Source organism: Megalobrama amblycephala, linkage group LG11 (genome assembly GCF_018812025.1).
Source record: "Megalobrama amblycephala isolate DHTTF-2021 linkage group LG11, ASM1881202v1, whole genome shotgun sequence".
Classification (NCBI taxonomy): Eukaryota; Metazoa; Chordata; class Actinopteri; order Cypriniformes; family Xenocyprididae; genus Megalobrama; species Megalobrama amblycephala.
In genome coordinates, this window is record NC_063054.1 from 2,192,792 (window position 1) to 2,215,490 (window position 22,699).

General features: G+C 35.2%; 1 protein-coding gene across 1 annotated transcript in view; it reads left to right on the plus strand.

The window, feature by feature from the left end:
* The window catches only part of LOC125278724 (ribonuclease inhibitor-like), a 50,387-nt gene extending 27,921 nt beyond the window's left edge, over positions 1-22,466 (plus strand). The window contains exon 7 of the mRNA XM_048208071.1: positions 21,934-22,466. Coding sequence (XP_048064028.1) covers positions 21,934-22,466 — 533 coding nt within the window. The remainder of the gene's footprint in view (positions 1-21,933) is intronic.
* The last annotated feature ends 233 nt before the right edge of the window (positions 22,467-22,699 follow it).

Genomic DNA, 22,699 nt, shown 5'->3' on the forward strand with positions numbered 1-22,699 from the left:
AGGGAAACAAAGTAAAAATTATTTAGACTGATACATTTTTTCCCCCAAGGATTCTATAGATGTCGTGATATATGGATATCATGAATTATTTTATCCACAATAACCGTGGTGTGAAAAATCTAATATTGTGACCCTAATGTTAACTAAATAAAATAAGTAAATAAAATTATCATCATGATAAAAAAAAAAAAAAAAAAAAAAATGGCAACAAGAAAATTCTTTGTGTGGAATATGTACTGACATGCCTGTAGTGATTTTTACTTTGTCCATCAAAGGACACAAAGTAAAATAGGGATTGGTACTCAAGTCACCGCTGACGTTGTGATTTTTGGATCATACGTCTCTTGAGGTGTGGTTATGAGTACATCAGATGACCACTTTCCCCTTTTTCCCTAGTTCAGGGCACCAGTCAAGGTCTGTTACCTTGGCAGTATGAGAACACTCCCAACAGGGGCTTTCATTCATTTAGAATTAATGTAAAGTGGTCAGCTGATTTATCTGAAAGATTGGTGATATTGCTAACTTGTAGAACCTTTTCTGTATTATCAGCACAAGGAAGACACAAGTGTAATAAAATAAATTTTATTAACAAAAAGATAAACAAGAATAACTAACACAACTACTAAATGAATACCATGAATGATAAAGGAATAAAGTGCATAAGATACATAGAATACAAGTGGTTAAGTTGAGTGTGGCTATGGAAGAGTTACGTTATCTTAGGGAAAGATAAACTGTTTCTCTGAAAATAATAAGGTGGAGAACCTTATTATGCAACAAACAAATAAACGAGAGATTATTTGTTATTGACTAACATCAGCTATATTGAATCTAATAGGAATTAGGAAACTATATACTGATAGTATACAACAATGCCAAGGTCTCTGGAAAGAGGTTTGGTTAAGTGATATTTACGTTCCACTTGGTTGAGTCCGATGACAGTGACGTCTTCCACTGGTTGTGCTGGGTGACAATGCAGTGGGGAGAGGAGCCAGAATCTGTTTCAACAGTCTTGAACACGAAGCTCCGTGGGATGCTGATCTCCTGGAGCACCAAAGGGTCCTAAAATCTGGAACACGCAGATGAGGCCCTGGTGTAGGTGCAGAAGGTCCTTAACAATCTGGAACACGCAGACGAAGGTACCTTGAAGTGAAGGTTTGCTCTCCTGAGCTTAACCTTGTTGCAGATGTCGTTACTGTCTCGCTGGATGGAAACTCTGAACGTAGTGTTTGTTAATGTCTCTTTCCTCACAAGCTGGAGGCATAGAACGTAGTCGTCTCTGTTGCTGCCTCACAAGCTGTAGGTTCAGATCACGGGATCTGTTGTTGTCTCTTCTGGATGGACCAGAGGCTCAGAACGGTACAGTATATCTGTTATGTCTTCTCCCTTTGCAGGGCAGACTCAGAACGATGTATCTGTTGTGTCTCAGCTTCGCAAGCCGGGACTCAGAACGGTCTATCTGTTAATGTCTATCCCCTTTGACGGACAGACTCAGAACAAGGAGTGTTATGTCTCACCCGATGGGAGACTCCGAACAATATCTGTTATGTCTCACCCGATGGGAGACTCAGAACAATATCTGTTATGTCTCACCCGATGGGAGACTCAGAACAATATCTGTTATGTCTCACCCGATGGGAGACTCAGAACAATATCTGTTATGTCTCACCCGATGGGAGACTCAGAACAAGGAGTGTCTGTTGAAAGGGTACCTTTATCCCTTTCCGATGAGGAGGAGATTGCATTTTGGCGCTTCTCCATTCGAGTGCTGTGATTGGCTGCTGGCATCAGAGGGGACACACAGAGTGTGGCCCACCCTTCTCTCCCCTGTGGAACTCATTTGCATAAAGCACAAAGTTGGAAGTCTTTACAGTGTCTTTAAAGTTTACCAATGCATTTCTCACTTTCCAAACCACCACCAGAATACCTTTGGCAATATTCCAAACAAATAGAGACTAAACATGATGGAAAAAGATTGAACTGTCATTCAATTGTACATTAACAGCTGTATTTGTATCAGATGTTGCACTACAAATGGCTGTCACTGAGAATACTTATTTCTGTGAATAAGTGTGAAATGGATGTGTAGTTTGCATCAGTTCTAAGGTTTTCAAACATAGTTTTGAATGGATTTGGATGGATCTTTGTGATCTTTCTTTGTTTCACCCATTTCTGCCAAGGTCCCAAGGAATTTTTATGGCAGTCTCTGGCCAACTTTAGGAAGTAGTGTTTAGATGGGTGAAGGGTAATAACTGCCTGTGGACCAATGAGAAGTCTTGTCCTTCCCAGGCTTGGTACAAGAGGTCTTCTTCTTACCCTCTAAGAGAGGTCTGGATGTTGTCCTTATATCTTTATCTGATCAGTTTGTTTGTGTTAGTCCACCAAGATCCAATCAAAATGTAGCAAACCTTTGTCCACTGTTACAGAGAGAGAGAGGGGCCCGGCCGTAAACTGGGCCCTGGAATTCACTACATGCCCATTGAGGTCTATATAGTCTGACAGCAAACCACAATTGTAAGTTTCATGTTGTTTGAATTCTTCTGAATTAAGTGATCATTAATTGTGATCAGTGCATATGCTAACAATGGGTAGTGTGATGGCCAGGGTTGACCTTGATTACCTGGTTGGAGTGAGACTGTCTTGACGGCTGAATATATCACATAAACGTATATGATACTAGTAATCTCTTTAAATTGTAACAGCACAACCTAATCAGACCCAACAATAGAGAATATTCATCAGGAATAAACAAATATTCTCAGAAAACATTGGACATTATGTAATATTTTCAGTATTATAGTACTTTAATGACAATTAAAGCTCAAAACTTTCATTTTCTCTCGCATTTGATCTCTTGCGCTCCTAAAAGCTTATGTCGACAGAGTAGTAGGAGCAGATAAAACACAGATATAATTCAAAAACAAAACTCATCTTTATAGCACTAAAATGAAATAGTAACCTGCTAACAGATGCTCACATCCACAAATGTAAACACAACACAGACCTCTTCACTTCCAGGGGTGTATTCCAGAAAGCAGGGTTAACTTACTGTCACATATACCCTGAACTCTCGGTTGATTAACCCAAACCTTGCTTACTCGAGGTATGCTGGTTCCAAAAATGCATCCGGGAATAAGTTCAGCCAACCCAGAGTATGTTCCCGGTTAACACACAAGACATTCTCAACAGAGCGACGAATCGATGATTCACCATGGAAACAGACGCTAAGAAAAAGCGCGCCATTCTACTTCATTCTTCTTCTTTTGTTTAATGGCGATTTACATAACCTACTTGGTGCACATCACCACCTATTGGGTGGTTGTGCAATAATTTTTAATCTTAATATTGTTTGTTTGATGCTAATTATTTAATAAAATATCACATATATGATATGTATTTTATTATAGAAATTATTGCATAGAAAATGTCCTGTTATAAAGATTAAGAAGTAGATCCATGTGTGCTATGACAATAAAATTCATAAATTAGAATTGAATAAACATTTATATATTGTATAATATAACATTGTGTATATAACTGTAACTATATAACAAATTTAGATACATTAATATAACCATATTGATAATATAACACACATCTAAATTCCTCTTAAGCTAACTAACCTGCTCCGGAGCAGGTTATGTTCAGAGAGCAAGTTGCTATGGTTACTTACATACCCTAAAAGTTACCTCCGTTTTTGGAACCGAAAGTTGAGGTTATCCGCTTACTTACTCTTAAACATACCCAGGTATGTCACATAACCTGCTTTCTGGAATACCCCCCAGGTCAAGAAGCTTTCAATCAAAAACTCAGTAGCCAGTGAGAACACACCGCTACAAGTCCCACCCCCGCGAGAGATTTGTTCCAGAATGCATACTCTGGCAACACATTTGTATGTGCAGATCAGTGAAAGAAAGAGAAACAGCCAATCGTCAGGCTAACCATAGGCTCTTCTCTTCAGCACAATGATAACCCCAAAAACTCACACATACCAGAAAACCATTTAAATTCCAAAATAATAGAACATTAAACTTTAACAGTCAGAAGCAAAGCATGCAGGGAACTAGAAATCAGCTGTAACTTATTCAGTGAATATGTAAATATGTGTGTACATTCATTCAGATTTATATTTACACTCTTTTTGTCTTCATTTCTAAATATTTGTATATGTATCAATATATAGGCATACATCGTCAATGCATATATTCAAGTATATTGAAAAATTTAAGCACTAGTTTCTCATATATGAAATATATTGTATATATAATGTATTATGAAATATATATAGCATTATATTTTACAGTATATTCCCATATATTTTTGTTATGAAGGACACACACACAGACACACACACACACACACACACACACACACACACAAACACACACAAACACACTAACACACACACTTTCTCTCTCTCTCTCTCTCTCTCTCTCTCTCTCACACACACACACACACACACACACACACACACACACACACACACGCCTATATTACAAACAGGGGACTATCACTCTACACCCGCCAAGAGGGGACCAGTGTTTCTGGTCATTTTGAAGAAACAAAAATGACATACAAAATTTTCTTTTAAGGTCTTTTTTCATAATATAACTTCAAATAAGCATTTTTTTATTTTTTAAAAAATATGCCAAGAGGGGACCTGCAACTCTGACCAATGTCTACCTATCCAACAGGGGACCTCCATAATGGAGCTGTGTGTGAACAGTGAACTGGCAGTGAAAACATTATGTAACTTTATATAATTATGTAATGTTCACACAGGCATAAGGGATCACAGTAGGCATGAACATACACAATATACAAATAAAAAAAAATGACCAAACCATCAGTTATTAAAAATGTTAAACGTTGAATTGCTTGAGGAAAAACCATTTTAATCAGTTTTAAATACAACGGGGGGAAAAATACAGTCAGTGAGATGGCAACAGTTCAAAAGCTAATGTTTTGGACATTACAGAAGAGTATTTTCTTTAAGAAATGTATTCTCTGTTGTGGCTTCATACAGTATATGATCAGTCCACATATCCCATTTAAGCTTATTGTCACGTATACCAAGATATTTATAATTTTGGACTGATTGTACTGGCTTCCTATTAATTAAAAAATAATTTATGCTCTCTAAAATTAATAGACATGTTTAGAGTGAGATTTGATTCCTTGCACCAATTTAAAAAGATTGAGGACTGGACTGTGTTCCTCCTGCCCATCATATAAGAGACTCACTAGCCATGTTTCCACTGTTGAGCCAAAAACTTCAAAACTTGCTGAATTAAAAAAATCCTCAGTTGGCTCAATTAAATTATGTGAACTGAACACTGGCACTTCATTTCTTAAACCAACCAAAGATTTTCAATGAAACAATCAACATAAAAATTAATTTTGACCTAAAAATAAATAAATAAATAAATAAAAATATTATTACTGTGTATTTTTTATGGCAAGAACTAAGTTCAAAAGTTTAAATCTAGCAGAAACAGGTATAAGGTAACAATTGCAGGTCACCATTTTATTAGGTTAGTGATTATATTAAACAAATGGATACTGGTCCCCTGTTAGATGGTGTGAAATGATCTGGTTGCTTTGCCAGTTCTTCAGTTTCATTCATTTTGACCTTAAAAATCTTTTTACAGTGTATTTTAATAACAAGAATAAGTGTTTTAGTGTTTTTATGAACATTGCTGCTACATTCAAAGATATACAGAATACAAAATATTCCTAAATATAAAGGTATAAATATAAAAATATTATTTAACATCACTGAACCAACCTACCAATTTCAACAAAACTAGGTTTTATGGGTTAAATCAAGCAGAAATAGCTCTTTAAGGTAACAATTGCAGGTCATCACTTTATACAGTGAAATTTGATTTGATTAAACAACATGCCTTTGGTCCCCTGTTTGATGGTAAATTGCGACATCTGTTTGGTTGCTTTGCCATTTCTTACCATCACAAACACACTAAATATTTTGGAGGTCAGATCTCAAAATTTTATGTTGACTTGCTGCATTGCTGCCAAATTGTCAGTTATCTCAATTAAATTATGTGAACTAAATGTCTTTTGACACTGACACTTTAGCTGAACCAACTGAAGATTGTCAATGCAAAAATCAACGTAAAACTGAATTTTGACCTTTAAAATCTTTCTACTGCGATGAACATTATGAACATTGCTATTACATTCAGAGATAGTCAGAATAGAAAATATTGCTAAATATAAAGGCAACCAAGCAGGTGTCACTTTACCATCTAACAGGGGACCAGTGTCCTTTTGTGTAATGAAATCAATATAACATGCACATTTTGCTGCTGCTTAACTTCACCATGTACACTTTAACTTGTGTGAAAATGGGCATGGAATGGTGAATAAAAAATGGCAACCTATTATGGTAACCTGTTATTATAATGGTGAATTAGCTAATTTTGTTCATCAATTATTAAACCTTATTGAACCAACCTAAATACTTTAATTTATAACAACAAAACAAAGTTTTATGGGTTAAATCAAGCACAAATAGCTCTTTGAAGTAATACCACTTTATACAGTGAATATTGATTCAATTAAATAAAATGCTTTTGGTCCCCTGTTAGATGGCAAATTGCGAAATCTGTTTGGTTGTTTTGCCATTTCTTACCATCACAAAACACACTGTAAATGTTTTCCAGGTCAGATCTCAAAATTTTTTGTTGACTTGATGCATTGCTGAGTTGTCAGTTATATCAATTAAATCATTTGAACTGAATGTCTTTTAACACTGGCACTTTAGCTAAAACAATTAAATATTTTCAATGCAACAATCAACATAACACTGAATTTTAACCTTTAAAATCTTTCTAAATTGTATTTTAATGGCAATATCTGGTATTTTAGTTTTTATTATGAACATTGCTATTACATTCAGAGATATGAAACATTGCTAAAAGTAAAGGCAACCAAACAGGTGTCACACTTTACCATCTAACAGGGGACCACCTTTCTTTTGTGTAATGAAATAACTATTACATGCACATTTTGCAGCTGTTTACCTTTACCATTTAACTTGAGTGGAAATGGGCATGGAATAAAAAAAATGGTAACATATTGTGGTAACCTGTTATTGTAATGGCAAATTAACTAATTTTGTTGAAGTCAATAATTAAACCTTACTAAACCAACCTAAATACATAAATTTTTACGCCAGAAAAAAAGTTTTAAGGGTTAAATCAAGCAGAAATAGCTCTTTAAGGTAACAATTGCAGGTCATCACTTTATACAGCGATTTTTGATTTGATTAAACAAAATGCCTTTGGTCCCCTGTTTGATGGTAAATTGTGACATCTGTTTGGTTGCTTTGCCATTTCTTACCATCACAAACACACTGTAAATATTTTGGAGGTCAGATCTCAAAATTTTATGTTGACTTGCTGCATTGCTGCAAAATTGTCAGTTATCTCAATTAAATTATGTGAACTAAATGTCTTTTAACACTGACACTTTAGCTGAACCAACTGAAGATTGTCAATGCAAAAATCAACATAAAACTGAATTTTGACCTTTAAAATCTTTCTAAATTGTATTTTTTATGGCAATATCTGGTGTTTTAGTTTTATTATGAACATTGCTATTACATTCAGAGATATGAAACATTGCTAAATGTAAAGGCAACCAAACAGGTTTCACACTTAACCATCTAACAGGGGACCACCGTTCATTTGTGTAATGAAATCACTATTACATGCACATTTTGCTGCTGTTTAACTTTACCATTTAACTTGAGTTGAAATGGGCATGGAATAAAAAAGGTAACATATTGTGATAATCTGTTATTGTAATGGCAAATTAACTAATTTTGTTGAAGTCAATAATTAAACCTTACTAAACCAACTTATATACATTAATTTTTACCCCAGAAAAAGTTTTATGGGTTAAATCAAGCAGAAATAGCTCTTTAAGGTAACAATTGCAGGTCATCACTTTATACAGCGATTTTTGATTTGATTAAACAAAATGCCTTTGGTTCCCTGTTTGATGGTAAATTGTAACATCTGTTTGGTTGCTTTGCCATTTCTTACTATCACAAACACACTGTAAATATTTTGGAGGTCAGATCTCAAAATTTTATGTTGACTTGCTGCATTGCTGCAAAATTGTCAGTTATCTCAATTAAATTATGTGAACTAAATGTCTTTTAACACTGACACTTTAGCTGAACCAACTGAAGATTTTTAATGCAACAATCAACATAAAACTGAGTTTTGACCTTTAAAATCTTTCTAAATTGTATTTTTATGGCAATATCTGGTGTTTTAGTTTCATTATGAACATTGCTATTACATTCAGAAATATGAAACATTGCTAAATGTGAAGGCAACCAAACAGGTTTCACACTTTACCATCTATCAGGGGACCACCGTTCAATTGTGTAATGAAATCACTATTACATTCACATTTTGCTGCAGTTTAACTTTACCATTTAACTTGAGTGGAAATGGGCATGGAATAAAAAAAGGTAACATATTACCAAACCTTAAATATGAAGTTGAATGACAACTTAAATACATTAATTTTTACCCCAGAAAAAAGTTATATGGGTTAAATCAAGCAGAAATAGCTCTTTAAAGGTAACAATTGCAGGTCACCATTTTATACAGTGAATAGTGATTTTGTTAAACAAAATGTTTTTGGTCCCCTGTAAGATGGTAAAGTATGACACCTATTTAGTTGCTTTGCCATTTCTTACCATCACAAACACACTGTAAAGACTTTGGAGATATAGGGCCAGATTTACTAAAAAGGGAAAATTAGTGTGAGAGCTCAAAACCATAAAAGTGCTGATGGTAGTGGAAATTTCAGCGTGTGATCTACTGACGAAGCACAAATTAAAGAACACACTGACGCAGCTGGATCACTTCCATAATGACCAACGCAATCTACCAAGAGAAGTGCAAATTAGCATCTGGTTTAAGATTTTTGCATTTAAAAGGTAAACTCCAACAAATGCATATGCAAAAAGGACAGCTGCAAAAATATCTGTGTCCACGCCTTTTCAGAGCTAATTTTTTCACCGTCTTTAGTAAATCCTGAAAGTGGATTTGTGCTGTTGCAAACCGTTAGTAAATCTGACCCCAAATGTCAATTTTATATTTTCACTTGCTGCATTGAAAATTAGGGCTGTACAATATATTGAAATATCACAAATGTATATATATATATATATATATATATATATATAAAGATATATATATATAGGTTATATAATTTTCAGTTTTTAAATATATTTAAATTGAATAAAAAATATTGTATCACATACTGCATATATTTATGACAAGAACTGGTGTATTAGTGTTGTTATGAACATTGCTATTATATTCAGAGATATGAACTATTGTTATATATAAAGGCAACTAAACAGGTGTAGCACTTTACCATCTAACAGGGGACCATTGGACTTTTGTGTAGTGAAATTACTACAACATGTACATGCTGCTGCTGCTTAACTATCATTTATACTTTAACTTTAGAAATGGTAACATCTAAATTAACTTTTTAAATTTAGTTCAATTCAAAAATATTACCACTGTATACAGTGAATAGTGATTCTGTGAATCTCAAAATGACTGTCAGAGTCCCCTGTTAGATGGTAAACTTCGACACCTGTTTGGCTGATTTGCCATTTCGTACCATCACAAACACACTGTAAAGATTTTGGAGGTCAGATCTCAAAATTTTATGTTGACTTAATTGAAATATATGAAGTATGGATGTTCATTTTGCATGTCCCCCACCCCACCCCCACTGACAGGTGATGCTTGTTACCCAATCATTATCCATTAACTGACAAGATTAGAATGTTATATTACAATTAAATTAGAATAGATATGTGTCTGTGACTCATTATAGTTTTTTTTAACAATTGCTAGGACAAGGGCTTGACAATAACACCCGCTAACCCGCCAAATGCGGGTAGATTTCAGCTGTGGTGGGTAAGACCAGAGTAGTCAAATACACGCACGCAGATGTCAAAATGTCGGAGTATGGATATGTGTCAGTATATTATGTACATGCATTCAGCAGCCCAATTAAATGTTTGTATGTCATTTATGTTAATCAAACAACAAAAGATAAATAAATATTAAATAAACCTACTGTATCTGAAAAATAGTTTAGGCTATTTAATTTACTATTGTATTTGTAATTTGCTAAATTGCTTCTTTGTTCTTTTTTGTATAGCCTAATAAAAATAACTTACACAATTATAAATTTATCATATTATGGTCATATTACACACCCCTTGCCTACCCGTACATACCAGCTGATATACCATGTAGGCCTAGTCTTGATTTAGGTGGTTAATCTGCATTTGAAAGTTTGAAAGGGTTTTAAATCTAGCTAATCAAGTAAAATTACTCAAAATCAAGTAATTTTAGCATGCCAAAGTCAACTTTAATCATATAAAATGTAATTTCCCAACAGCAAAATTATGGCCAGTGAAAATTCTGAGTGGCTAGTAACTTTGGAAAACCACTAGCCACAGTGGCTGGTGAGCAAAAAAGTTAATGTCAAGCCCTGGCTAGGACACATTTTTCAATATATATGTCACTTTTTCAAAACTCTTCACTCAGTTCTCCAAACCAGCTTTCAGCTTCACAGCAGTTAATTTCACATTCAGAATGCACTAAAACCACCAAAACACTTAAATTATGTCTCAAATCATATTTTTTTTTTTTTTTTTTTTTGCTGTTCAAAATTCACTGCAGTTTGTTACAATGTTCATGTTTACATTAGTGTGCAAAATTATTTCTTTATTAAGTTTTATTAAGTTTCCCCTTTTGTATAGATGATGAAAATGATGAAAGACTGACATGTAACTGTTCAGCTACACCTAATTGTCTTGATAGTATTTCATTTTTTTTTTAGATTTGGAATATATTTCAATATGATACTACTGTAGAAATGTTGCAAATTTTTGTCTAAATAATAACTGTGTGAATAATTATGAAATGTGTCCTATAGTTATTGAAAAAAACTGTAATAGCAGCTGTAAATGTGGCCTTATTTATCATTCAAAATTAGTGTTAAACACATTTACATAAACATATGTAGATGGTCAAAGTATCACTGCCTCTATAGGATCGTTCACACCACCATCCTGAGTGACTAAAGACACAGAATGATAATATGCTGTGAGAAAGTCGCAGATACTAAAAACTTAATGAGTTAAACTCTTTTTGTTTAAGATATAATTTAAAACCGTGGTCTAAAGATTATTTGGCCATAACTCATTATTATCCTTGATATTCTAAACATAGGTAATTTTGTGTGTATTTAGAATTGAGCTTGCGGCACCAACCCCCACTGACAATTTACATTTCAATAGGCTTCAAAAACCAGTTTTGTCACAGGTGAGGTACAGGCCAAAAGAGCTTACTAACTACAAATACTGTTACCAATGTCTAAGAATCTGTGGAACTTCACAAATAAACTAAAGAAGATTCTGGGATTTACCCAAATTAAATTAAAAAACAGTTTTACCACCGCTAGGATGCATTTCTGTTTAGGATAAATGAATGAAGAGTTTTGAAAAATTACCTAACCAGCTTTCAGCTTCACAGAAGTTAATTTCACATTCAAAATGCACTAAAACTACCAAAAACACTTAATTTATGTCTCAATTCTTCACAAGACTAGCAAAAGTTCCCCCCAACAAACACACTTTGTCACTCATAAAACAAAACAACAACAACAAAACAGGAGCATTACACAATGTTTTCTTTTGTACTTCTTTACAAAACAAAAATAACATTATCTACTGTTTATAATTCACAGTAGTTTATGTTACATAATCCATGTTAAATTAGATGGTGATGAAACAAAGACTAACACTTGTGTAGGTGTTCAGCTTACATATAATTATTTTGATTGTATTTGTTTTTTTTTAGATTCAGAATATATATCAATATGGTGTTACTGTAGAAATGTAGCAAATTTCAGTCTTACTCGTTTTTGTGTTGTGTTAGGTCTTGAATTTATGTTAAACAGTTTTGTAAAGAGTATGTAAGCATGTGTAAATTGGCCTGTATAGAACATAAAGCTTTGGTGATGTTTGTGTCTAAGTGAGAAATGAATTGTATGTTACATGACAAAAAGTTATTTGTCATGTAACAAACTGCAGTGAATTATAAACAGTAAAAAGTGTCAATCTTGTTTTGTAAAGAAATTTTACAAAAGAAAACATTGTGTAATGCTCCTGTTTTTTGACAAAGTTACAAAGTGTGTTTGTTGGGGGAAACCTTTTCTAGTCTTGTGAAGAATGACATGATTTGACACATAAATTAAGTATTTTAGTAGTTTTAGTGCATTTTGAATTTGAGATTAACTGATTAACTGAAGCTGAAAGAAATGTGTCCTAGCGGTGGTAAAAATTGTTTTAATTTAATTTGGGTAAATCCCAGCACCTTCTCTTGTTTATTTGAGAAGTTCCACAGGTTCTTCTACATTGGTAACAGTATTGGTAGTTAGTGAGCTTGTTTGTCTGTACCTCACCAGCGATAAACTGGCCCTTTTGAAACCTAGTGTATTGAAATGTAAAGCGGGGGTAGCGGGGGCAGCGGGGGTAGTGCACTCTACACAATCCAAACCTAATCCTGAATACACATGAAATTACCTATGTTAAAATATCAAGGATGAGTTATGGCCAAATCATTCAATTTTTTTGACTACAGTTTTAAATGGTCTTTTAAACAAAGAGAGTTTGTTTGACTCATTATTTTTTTATTTTTTTCTGTGTGAATTTCTCACCGCATCCAAACCTTTAAGTTGATTTGGAGCTTTTTCAAAAATTATCTATGCTATCATGTCTGCTATTTCATAAAGAAACCTTGCTGCCATTTTTGGAGCACTGTAACACTACAGAATTTATCTTATTCACCCAGTACAACAAACCAACTTTTTAACTTCACAGCGATTAATTTCATATTCAAAATGCACTAAAATTACCAAAACACATAATTTCTCAAATCAAGTCATTTTTCAAGAACACTAGCACAAGTTTCACCCAACAAACACACTGTCACTCATAAAACACTATCGACAGGCATTATACAATATTTGTTTGCTGTTTTCTGCTGTTCAGAATTCACTGCAATTTTTTACATGATGTTACAGTAAAATTTTTCCTCCTAGGTTTCCCCTTGTGTATAGACAGTGACTTAAGAAAATTTTCTAGCCATAAATGTTTTTTTTTTTTCTGGCCGTGAAACTGTTTTTGCCAAAACAAGCAGTAATGACACCAACATTTTAGATACCAGTGAAGATTTAAAATTCTCAATTTCAATTTCAAGACCACATCTAAAACCACAAGCCTAATTGATATAAATGTAAAACATTATTAAAGACAAGTAAACAGTCAGTAATAAAATTATTATCCAAATGATACAAATAAAATGAACCATCCTTTTCAGGTTTTTCAGGTAGGTCTAACAGTAGTTTTCAGATACAGGAATTAAATAAAGTAAGGAAATGTAATATAACACTGCATAGCCTTGCTGTAAATTAAACATCTTTATTAATGAATACTTATTAAAGTTACAAAAGTTATCCAGTCAACAGAAGTGAGGGATAATTTTCTTTTGCCTTTGTTGTTTGATTAACATTAAAAACACAGACAATGCATGGATCTAAGATACTGATACTGTATATTAAGACCTAACCAACTATGTTTACTGGGATACTCACTATTTTTTTTACATATTTTTTATTAATCTGTCCACTTAAGAGCAAAATGTCATGCAAGACAGCTCAGTTAAATATTTGTGGGCTGTCAAGAGATACTGATTTTTGGGCATGCGCTTGTTTGCGCACACAAAACTTTTCTCACAGCACACAAAATGAGCTCCCTTTTGTGCCTTCTTGCACTTGAAGATTTAAATGGTCAAGGCTTAAACTCTCTTGATGATGCAGCGCTGACCCATCAACTGTCCCAATCGTTGTTTATGTTTGTTCACGTTCATGCTTTGTTAGAATTCATAAAAATGCTACCAGCCAACTGGCGTGTGACACCGTTTTATACGCTCGCCAACACCAATTTTTACTCACATTTGGCGGTTGGGCAAGTATTAATATTAGGCCTTGTCTATATGTACATGCTTTTTTTCAAAACTGTTCAACTTAAGTTCAAACCCGAACATAATATTACATTAAATAAGACATCAGTTTGATATATTTCTTTAGTAATATCATACTGAAATATATTTTCAGAATCTAAAAAATTATCTATCAAAATACTATCAAAACAATTAGATGTTGCTGAACATCAGTAATAATGTACTCATGTCCTCAGTGATAATCTGATAATATTTAGTTTATCTAGTTGTCATAAAACCAGACAATACATAAAGCCTGCTGTTTAAAAATCAAAATTCTAAGTTTTATGTTGATTATTGCATCTAAGTCTTAAACAGTTGGCTCAAATTAAATTAACCCTCTACCGCATAGTGTTGCCATATGGCAACATACACTTTGTGTTCATTTCCTTGCCACTATCTCTTTAAGAGAACATTCTTGTTTTTTTGTTGGTAAGAAAAGACTTTAGTTTAGCCAATGATGTGCTTTGGTTAAGTCACATGACATGCAATTTTTTCTGTGACGCGATTTTCTGACAGACTGCCGACTGTTGTCGGTAGTTGCTGAAAGCAAACTAAAACGTCAGTAACAAACAAGGACCCGCCCATGTCACATTCACAAAAAAATTGTTAACATTATCTCAGGTAAGTTATGATGACATTCACCACTCAAAAAAGTTTTTATGAAATTAGTTTTTGGTAAATCGATAAAATGTCTGTGTTGCCATATGGCAACACTGCGCAATAATGGAATGACTTTATTATAATAGGTTAGCTAGCTAGCAAAGGCCAGCTGCAGTCTGTTAATATCTAACAATAAATTATTGTTAAATTATTAAATAAAACATTAATGCTAGTGATATAATGTTGATTAGTCGTATGTTAAGGACTGCCGTGGCATTCGTATTATGGATTAAATCAACATCAGAGACCTGCCACCACAGCCAGTACTACTGGCCCAGACCAACCACTGGCCTACCATTGTGTCTCAAAAAGGCAGGTGCAAGTGGATTTAAGTGTATTGTTAGGGTGAAGTGCACCAAATATGATGTGTACCTGTGTCTCACCTCTGAAAAAAAGTGCTTTTTAAAGTTTCGTACAGAAAAAAGGTGAAGTTTCAAGGATTATGGGGGATTTATGTTCATAACCTTCCTCTCATAAGATTGCGTAATGTTTAATTTTCATGAACTGCAATGTTTTTGGTTTTATGTCAGTGTTTTATGATACATGATGAACAGTATTAGACTTGTTATTAACTGTCTATATTTGCAATTTAAATAATATTCACAAAAAACGTAATGAAATTCAAAGAATATAAAGCATTATTCTGCAAAAGGAGAATAGAATAAATAAAAGCACAAGATATTGGAAAATAAGTATAAGGTGTTGTTTATATTTACTGCTAAAGCTTATAATAGCACCAACTGATTCAATACAAACAACATTTCTGAGGAAAAATATTAACTATATACACTTACACTTATTCTAATTTACTTCCACTATTGTACATTGTTGCCATATGGCAACATATCATAAAGTACCTTAAAATAATATTTTTTTCCAAAATTTTTTTTTTTTTACAGCACTTTAAGTTAAGCCATTCTAAGAAAATAAAAAGAGTCATTTTTTTTTATAGATTTATCATAATGCGTGCGGTAGATGGTTAAATTTTAAAGTTGATCTGAAACTAAAAGTTAATTGAGCCAACTGACAATTTTGTCAATATAAAATTTGATTGTGTCACGGATCCCTTGTCTCCCGGACTCCAAATCCCATGATCCTCTTGTCTCCTCACCTGCACTCACTTCCCTCGTCAGCTCCTCAGCTTCACGGATCACCTGCACCTGGACTCTGTTATCAGCACTCCCTTTATATTGCACTCACTCCCTTCACTCCTTGTCCGTTCTGAATGTTATGTTTACGTTGTATGTTTGGTTCTCCTTGCCTTTTGGATTAAAGTATTGTGGAAATCCGTACCTGCCTCATCTCTTCAAACCAGTACAACTGTAACAGAAGAACGGACCAATACCATTGGATTTCCACAATCAAAAAGATGGGAATCTTCCTGCAAGCGGTGACTCCCGCTTCTCCTATGCCTCTCTTTACTATGTCAGCGGCGGACCGACTCATCGGGCTCTTCCAGATTGGACGTTCACTGGAGAGGTATGTGGAGGAGTTTGTAGAGCTTGCTTTCCTGACTAACTGGTCAGATGCACTTTTGAACACCCTGTTTCTGGACGGACTGGACGATGACACTATCCGTTTTGATGGACCTGAAAATTCTTTTTCCTTGAGCGAAACCATTAATCTAATTTTGTGTTTAAACGGTTCTAATTTCTGTGTCGATGAGGTTCAGGATGTGTCAATCCCGTCCAGTCCCTCCAGAAACAGAGGTGGCCAGGCCAGTTGGTCAGACTCCTTCTTCCTCCACATATCCCTCCAGTGAACTGATTTCCTGGTCTACGCTGGACCCACAATCCTCCGTTGGGCCCAGAAGGCGGAGGAGGAGGAAGAAGCACGCTCCAGCCCTCTCCGAGCACGCTCCAGCCCTCTCCGAGCACGCTCCAGTGGCAGTAGGGATTCTGGTGGAGTATGAGGGGATGGACTGGCCCTCAGCTCCAGCCGCCGCCGCCGAGCCCTCCGCTCCTGCCTCGGTCGCCGCAGCCGAATCAGCCGCCCCAGTCGCCGCCAAGCCAGCTCCATGCTCCTCCACCCACATATCCATGATGTCTCTGGGACTCCTTGTTACTATCCTAAACCTCCCCAAGTATTTTTTTTGGGGGGGCCAAGTACCCGTGGGTGGGGGACATGTGGGCGCCACACATGGGGGTGGGCTCCGAACACTGCCGTGGCAGCCCACGTCTCCTGACCCGCCGTGGCCGCCCGCTGCACCTGACCCGCCGTGGCCGCCCGCTGCACCTGACCCGCCATGGCTCATGGACCCGCCCTGGAGACCTCCACTCCTACCCATGCCTCTCCCTGCACTGGCATGAGGTCTCCAGGGCGCCCACCCCCCCCCTCCCCGGTGTTCCATCTACGGCGCGAGGTCGCGCCTACCGGGAGGGGGAGGTACTGTCACGGATCCCTTGTCTCCCGGACTCCAAATCCCATGATCTTCTTGTCTCCTCACCTGCACTCACTTCCCTCGTCAGCTCCTCAGCTTCACGGATCACCTGCACCTGGACTCTGTTATCAGCACTCCCTTTATATTGCACTCACTCCCTTCACTCCTTGTCCGTTCTGAATGTTATGTTTACGTTGTATGTTTGGTTCTCCTTGCCTTTTGGATTAAAGTATTGTGTATTGTGGAAATCCGTACCTGCCTCATCTCTTCAAACCAGTACAACTGTAACAGATTGATTTACTTGATTGATTTACTTTATTAATCCCCAAAGGGGAAATTCAATCTGACCTCCAAAATCTTTACAGTGTGTTTGTGATGGCAAGAAATGACAAAGCAACCATAGCACTTTACCATCTAACAGGGGACTCTAACAGTGTCAATTTGTTTAACAGAATGACTGTTCATTATATAAAGTGATGACTTGCAATTGTTACCTTAAAGTGCTACTTCTGCTTGATTTAACCCCTAAAACATTGTTTTGTTGGTATATACTGATGTGTGTTCACTGGTTTATTGACCACGGTTAGTTTGTTGATGTTAAATAATATTTTGATGTGAAAAATTAGTTAGTTTACCTTTTTAGGTTATCATTTTTTTTTTTATTCATCATTCTATGCCAAATTCCACACAAGTTAAAGTGTACATGGTGAAGTTCAGAAGCAGCAGCATGTGCATGTTATAGTGATTTTACTACACAAAAGGACACTGGTCCCCTGTTAGACTGTAAAGTGCAACCCCTGTTTGGTTGCCTTTACAACCTTTATATCCTTGCCCTTATTTTGGATCAAAACTCAGTTTTATGTTGATTTCATTGAAAATCCTCAGTTGGATCCTCAGAGAAAAAAAAAAGTTCAGAAACAGATGTCGCAATGCACAATCTAACAGGGGTCCAAAGGCATTTTGTTTAATCATAATCATTCACTGTATTAAAGTGGTCACCTGCAATTGTTACATTTAAGAGCTATTTCTGCTTGATTTAACCAATAAAACTTGGTTTTGTTGTTATAAATGAATGTATTCAGGTTGGTTCAGCAAGTTTAGTAACTGACTTAACAAAATTAGTTAATTTGCCAATAACAGGTTACCATAACAGTTACAATAACAGGCTACCATATTTTTTTATTCACAGTTCTGTGCCCGTTTTCACACAAATTAAATTGTACATGGTAAAGTTAAGCAGCAGCAACATGTGCATGCTATAGTGATATCATTACACAAAAGGACACTGGTCCCCTGTTAGATGGTAATGTTTGAGACCTATTTGGTTGCCTTTACATTTAGCAATATTTTGTAATCTGATTAGCTCTGTTTGTAACAGTAATGTTCATAATAAAACTAAAACACCAGCAAGTCAACATAAGATTTTGAGATCTGACCTCCAATATCTTTACAGTGTGTTTGTGATGGTAAGAAATGGCAAAACAACCAAACAGATCTGGCAATTTACCATCTAACAGGGGACTAAAGGTTGCCTGGAAAATCCAGCCTCACCACTGTACCAGCGGATGAGTCTGGTCAGCCATTGAATCAATTCGATTTCTAGGGCGGAGCAAATCCGAGCAAACAGGAAGCGGAGTAAACCAATCAGAGAAGGGCAGATATGACGTTAGCAAAGCGACAAGAGAGTCAACAGCGAAAAGTAAATAATTAATGTGTTTTTGGTCATTTAAAACTGAATTCACGGCTGAATAGAACGGACTCTCAGGTCTCCTGTGCGCAGTCTTTGTTGATATTGAAGGGACTTTCGCCGCACTAGAGTGACGCTGTTTGCGTCACTGAAATAAACAAATCTGATTGAACGGTACGTTTTGGAGTTGACTCGAATCGTGACGGAGGGCAGACTGACCAGGGTAGCATTTCCCAAAAGCATCGTAAGCCTAAGTTGATCGTAGCTCCATTGAACTTAAGGTTACGATGCTTTTGGGAAACGCTGCCCAGACTGATATATCTTGTAGATATATATCAGTCTGGCCTTGCAAGACTAAAGGCATTTTGTTTAATCAAATCAATATTCACTGTATAAAGTGATGACCCGCAACTGTTACCTTAAAGAGCAATTTCTTCTTGATTTAATACAAAACTTAGTTTTGTTGGTATAAACTGATGTATTTGGTTTGGTTCATTGATGTTAAATAATATTTTTGACTTGAACAAAATATGTTAATTTAGATGTTATTATTTTTATTCATCATTCAATGCCCAATTCCACACAAGCAAAAAGTGTTCATGCTAAAGTTAAGCAGCAGCAGCATTTGCATGTCCAGTAGTGATTTCACTACACAAAAGGACACTGGTCCCCAGTTAGATGGTAAAGTGCAATTAGCAATATTTCATACTGTTCATACTTACTGTTTACTGTTGTATCCCATATAACTAAATATAATATATAATAATAATAATAATGCTATCCTTACAAACCCAGACACTTAAAACAAACTTATAAGACTTCTATATCAAGGTCAAAGTTCAAAATTTTAGGTTGACTGTTTTATTGAAATTTTTCAGTTGGTTCAACTAAAGTGCCTGTGTAAAAAAAGACATTCAGTTCGCATAATTTGATTAAATCAGCTGAACATTTTCAACGCAGCAAGTCGATATAAAATTTTGAATCTTCACCTGATATAGTGTGACACCTGTTCAGTTGCTTTGTTTTTTGTTTTGTTTTTTACTTTGGTTGATGACAGTTGTATTTAATTTTATACTGGATGAGTATATATTTTGAAATACTGTTTTAAATGTCAATTTTAAGTAAAATTTCATATTAATGTAATGCAAAGTTTGAAACTAGTAAGTTTTAGGCTTTTTCCCCCTTTTCTTTTACAAGGTCCCAGTTTGCAAATGTGTTAGTGGCTAAATTGGTCAAATATTATCCAGATGTAGAACGATGCATAAATGATTTCTATATTAAAAAACAAACAAACAAAAAACATTTGAACATTTTGTTAATTAACATGGTAATTGTCTCGGAAAGTATTAGCATAACAGTGAAATAATAATTAAGATAATTCAAAACATTTCTATAATTGGCCTAGAAGTATAAAAAATAAAATAAAAGGTTCCTTAAGAAAGCAGCCTGTTAAACAGCAGCTTGCAGTCTCAGAGCCTTTTCTAGGACAGCAAGCCTACTTAGTTTGTTATACACTATATATACACTACTATTCAAAACTTTGGGATCGGTAAGATTTTTAATGTTTTTAAAAGAAGTTTCATCTGCTCATCAAGGCTGCATTTATTTAATTAAAAATACAGTAAAAACAGTAATATTGTGAAACAATTTACAATTTAAAATAACTGTTTTCTATTTGAATATATTTTACAAAGTAATTAATTCCCGTGATGGCAAAGCTGAATTTTCAGCATCATTACTCCAGTGTCACGTGATCCTTCAGAAATCATTCTAATATGCTGATTTGCTGCTCAAGAAACATTTGTGTACTTTTTTTCAGGTTTCCTTGATAATTACAAAGTTCAAAAGAACAGCATTTATCTGAAATACTAAGCTTTTGTAACATTATAAACTACTGTTCAAAAGTTTGGGGTCAGTAAGAATTTTTATTTTTATTTTTTTTTAAAGAAATTAAAGAAATTAATACTTTTATTCAGCAAGAATGCATTAAATTGATCAAAAGTGACAGTAAAGTCATTTATAATGTTACAAAAGATTATATTTCAAATAAACTCTGTTCTTTTGAACTTTCTATTCATCAAAGAATCCTGAAAAAAAAATATTGTACACAAATATTTTGTACAATTTTACACAATAAATGTTTCTTGAGCACCAAATCTTCATATTAGAATGATTTCTGAAGGATCATGTGACACTGAAGACTGGAGTAATGATGCTGAAAATTCAGCTTTGCCAACACAAGAATAAATTACATTTTAAAATATTTTCAAATATAAAACAGTTATTTTAAATTGTAAATTGTTTCACAATATTAATGTTTTTGCTGTAATTTTAATTAAATAAATCCAGCCTTGGTCAGCAGATAAAACTTTTTTTAAAAACATTAAAAATCTTACAGATCCCAAACTTTTGAACGGTAGTGTATATGAGATATAAGGATTTTTTTGTAGTATATAATATAGTCAATAATAAAGTGTATAATGTCAATAAAACAGTATACAGTAAATAAAAAAGTAATGTATTAAATAATAACAACTACCCTCTAAACAATGTTTTGTTCCGTATCTCAAGAATCAGTTCCTTAAGCAGCCTGTTAAACGGCTCACAGTCTCAGACCCTCTCTAGGACAGCAAGCCATTCAAACAATAGAGGAGTGTGAACGACGTGTGTTTATGGGCCATTGCAGTTCTTGCTCCAGCCTACAGGGGTGCTGCTGAGTATGGGCTTAAACACTCACACACCTGTAGGTCCCCACTTGGTCAAAAATGAAAAAAATTCACCAGAGCGTTTTTTACTTGATTTTAACATGATTTAAAGCATGACAAAGTGGGGACCTGAAAAATGTCCCCTCTTTGCTCTGTGGTCCCCTGTTCGTGAATGTGTTACGACACCAATGTCCCCTGTTTGATAGGTAGACAAGTACACACAAACACACACACACACACACACACACACACACACGCACACACACACACACACACACACACACACACATACACACACACACTTGTCTAGTAACTGTTGTTTTGTTGTTATAGATGTTTGTCTCTTCTTGTGTTCAGATGCCTGTGATCTCACACTGGATCCAAACACAGTAAACACTCGTCTCATTCTGTCTGAGGAGAACAGGAAAGTGACGCGTGTGGAAGAGCATCAGCTGTATCTTGATCATCCAGAGAGATTTGATGAGTATCCTCAGGTTCTGTGTGGAGAGAGTCTGACTGGTCGCTGTTACTGGGAGGCTGAATGGAGCGAACGTGCTTTTATATCAGTGACATATAAAGGAATCAGCAGGAAAGGAGGGAGTGACTGTGTGTTTGGATTAAATGACAAATCCTGGAGTCTGGTCTGCTCTAATAACAGATTCACTGTCTGGCACAATAAGAACAGCACTGATATACCTGTCGTCCATTCATCCTCTAATAGAGCAGGAGTGTATGTGGACGTGTCGGGCGGCACTCTGTCCTTCTACAGAGTCTCTGACACACACACACTCACACATTTACACACACTCAACACCACATTCACTGAACCCCTCTATGCTGGATTTAGTCTTTATTATGATTCTTCAGTGTCTCTGTGTCAGATTAAATAACACACACACACGCATGTACACACACACACTTGTAAATCCTCTTTCATGTGTAGTTGTTTAGCTTCATCTAGGTGTTTTGATATTACAATTTTTCTCGATTACTTAAACACATTTCTTGAAACTATGCCTCATATTCTCAAAACAGTAAACACAAATCCATAACGTCTCACCCAATTCCCCAAACATCCTATTTTCAGGTCAAAATTAAGCTCTACACTCAAAACCATTCACTC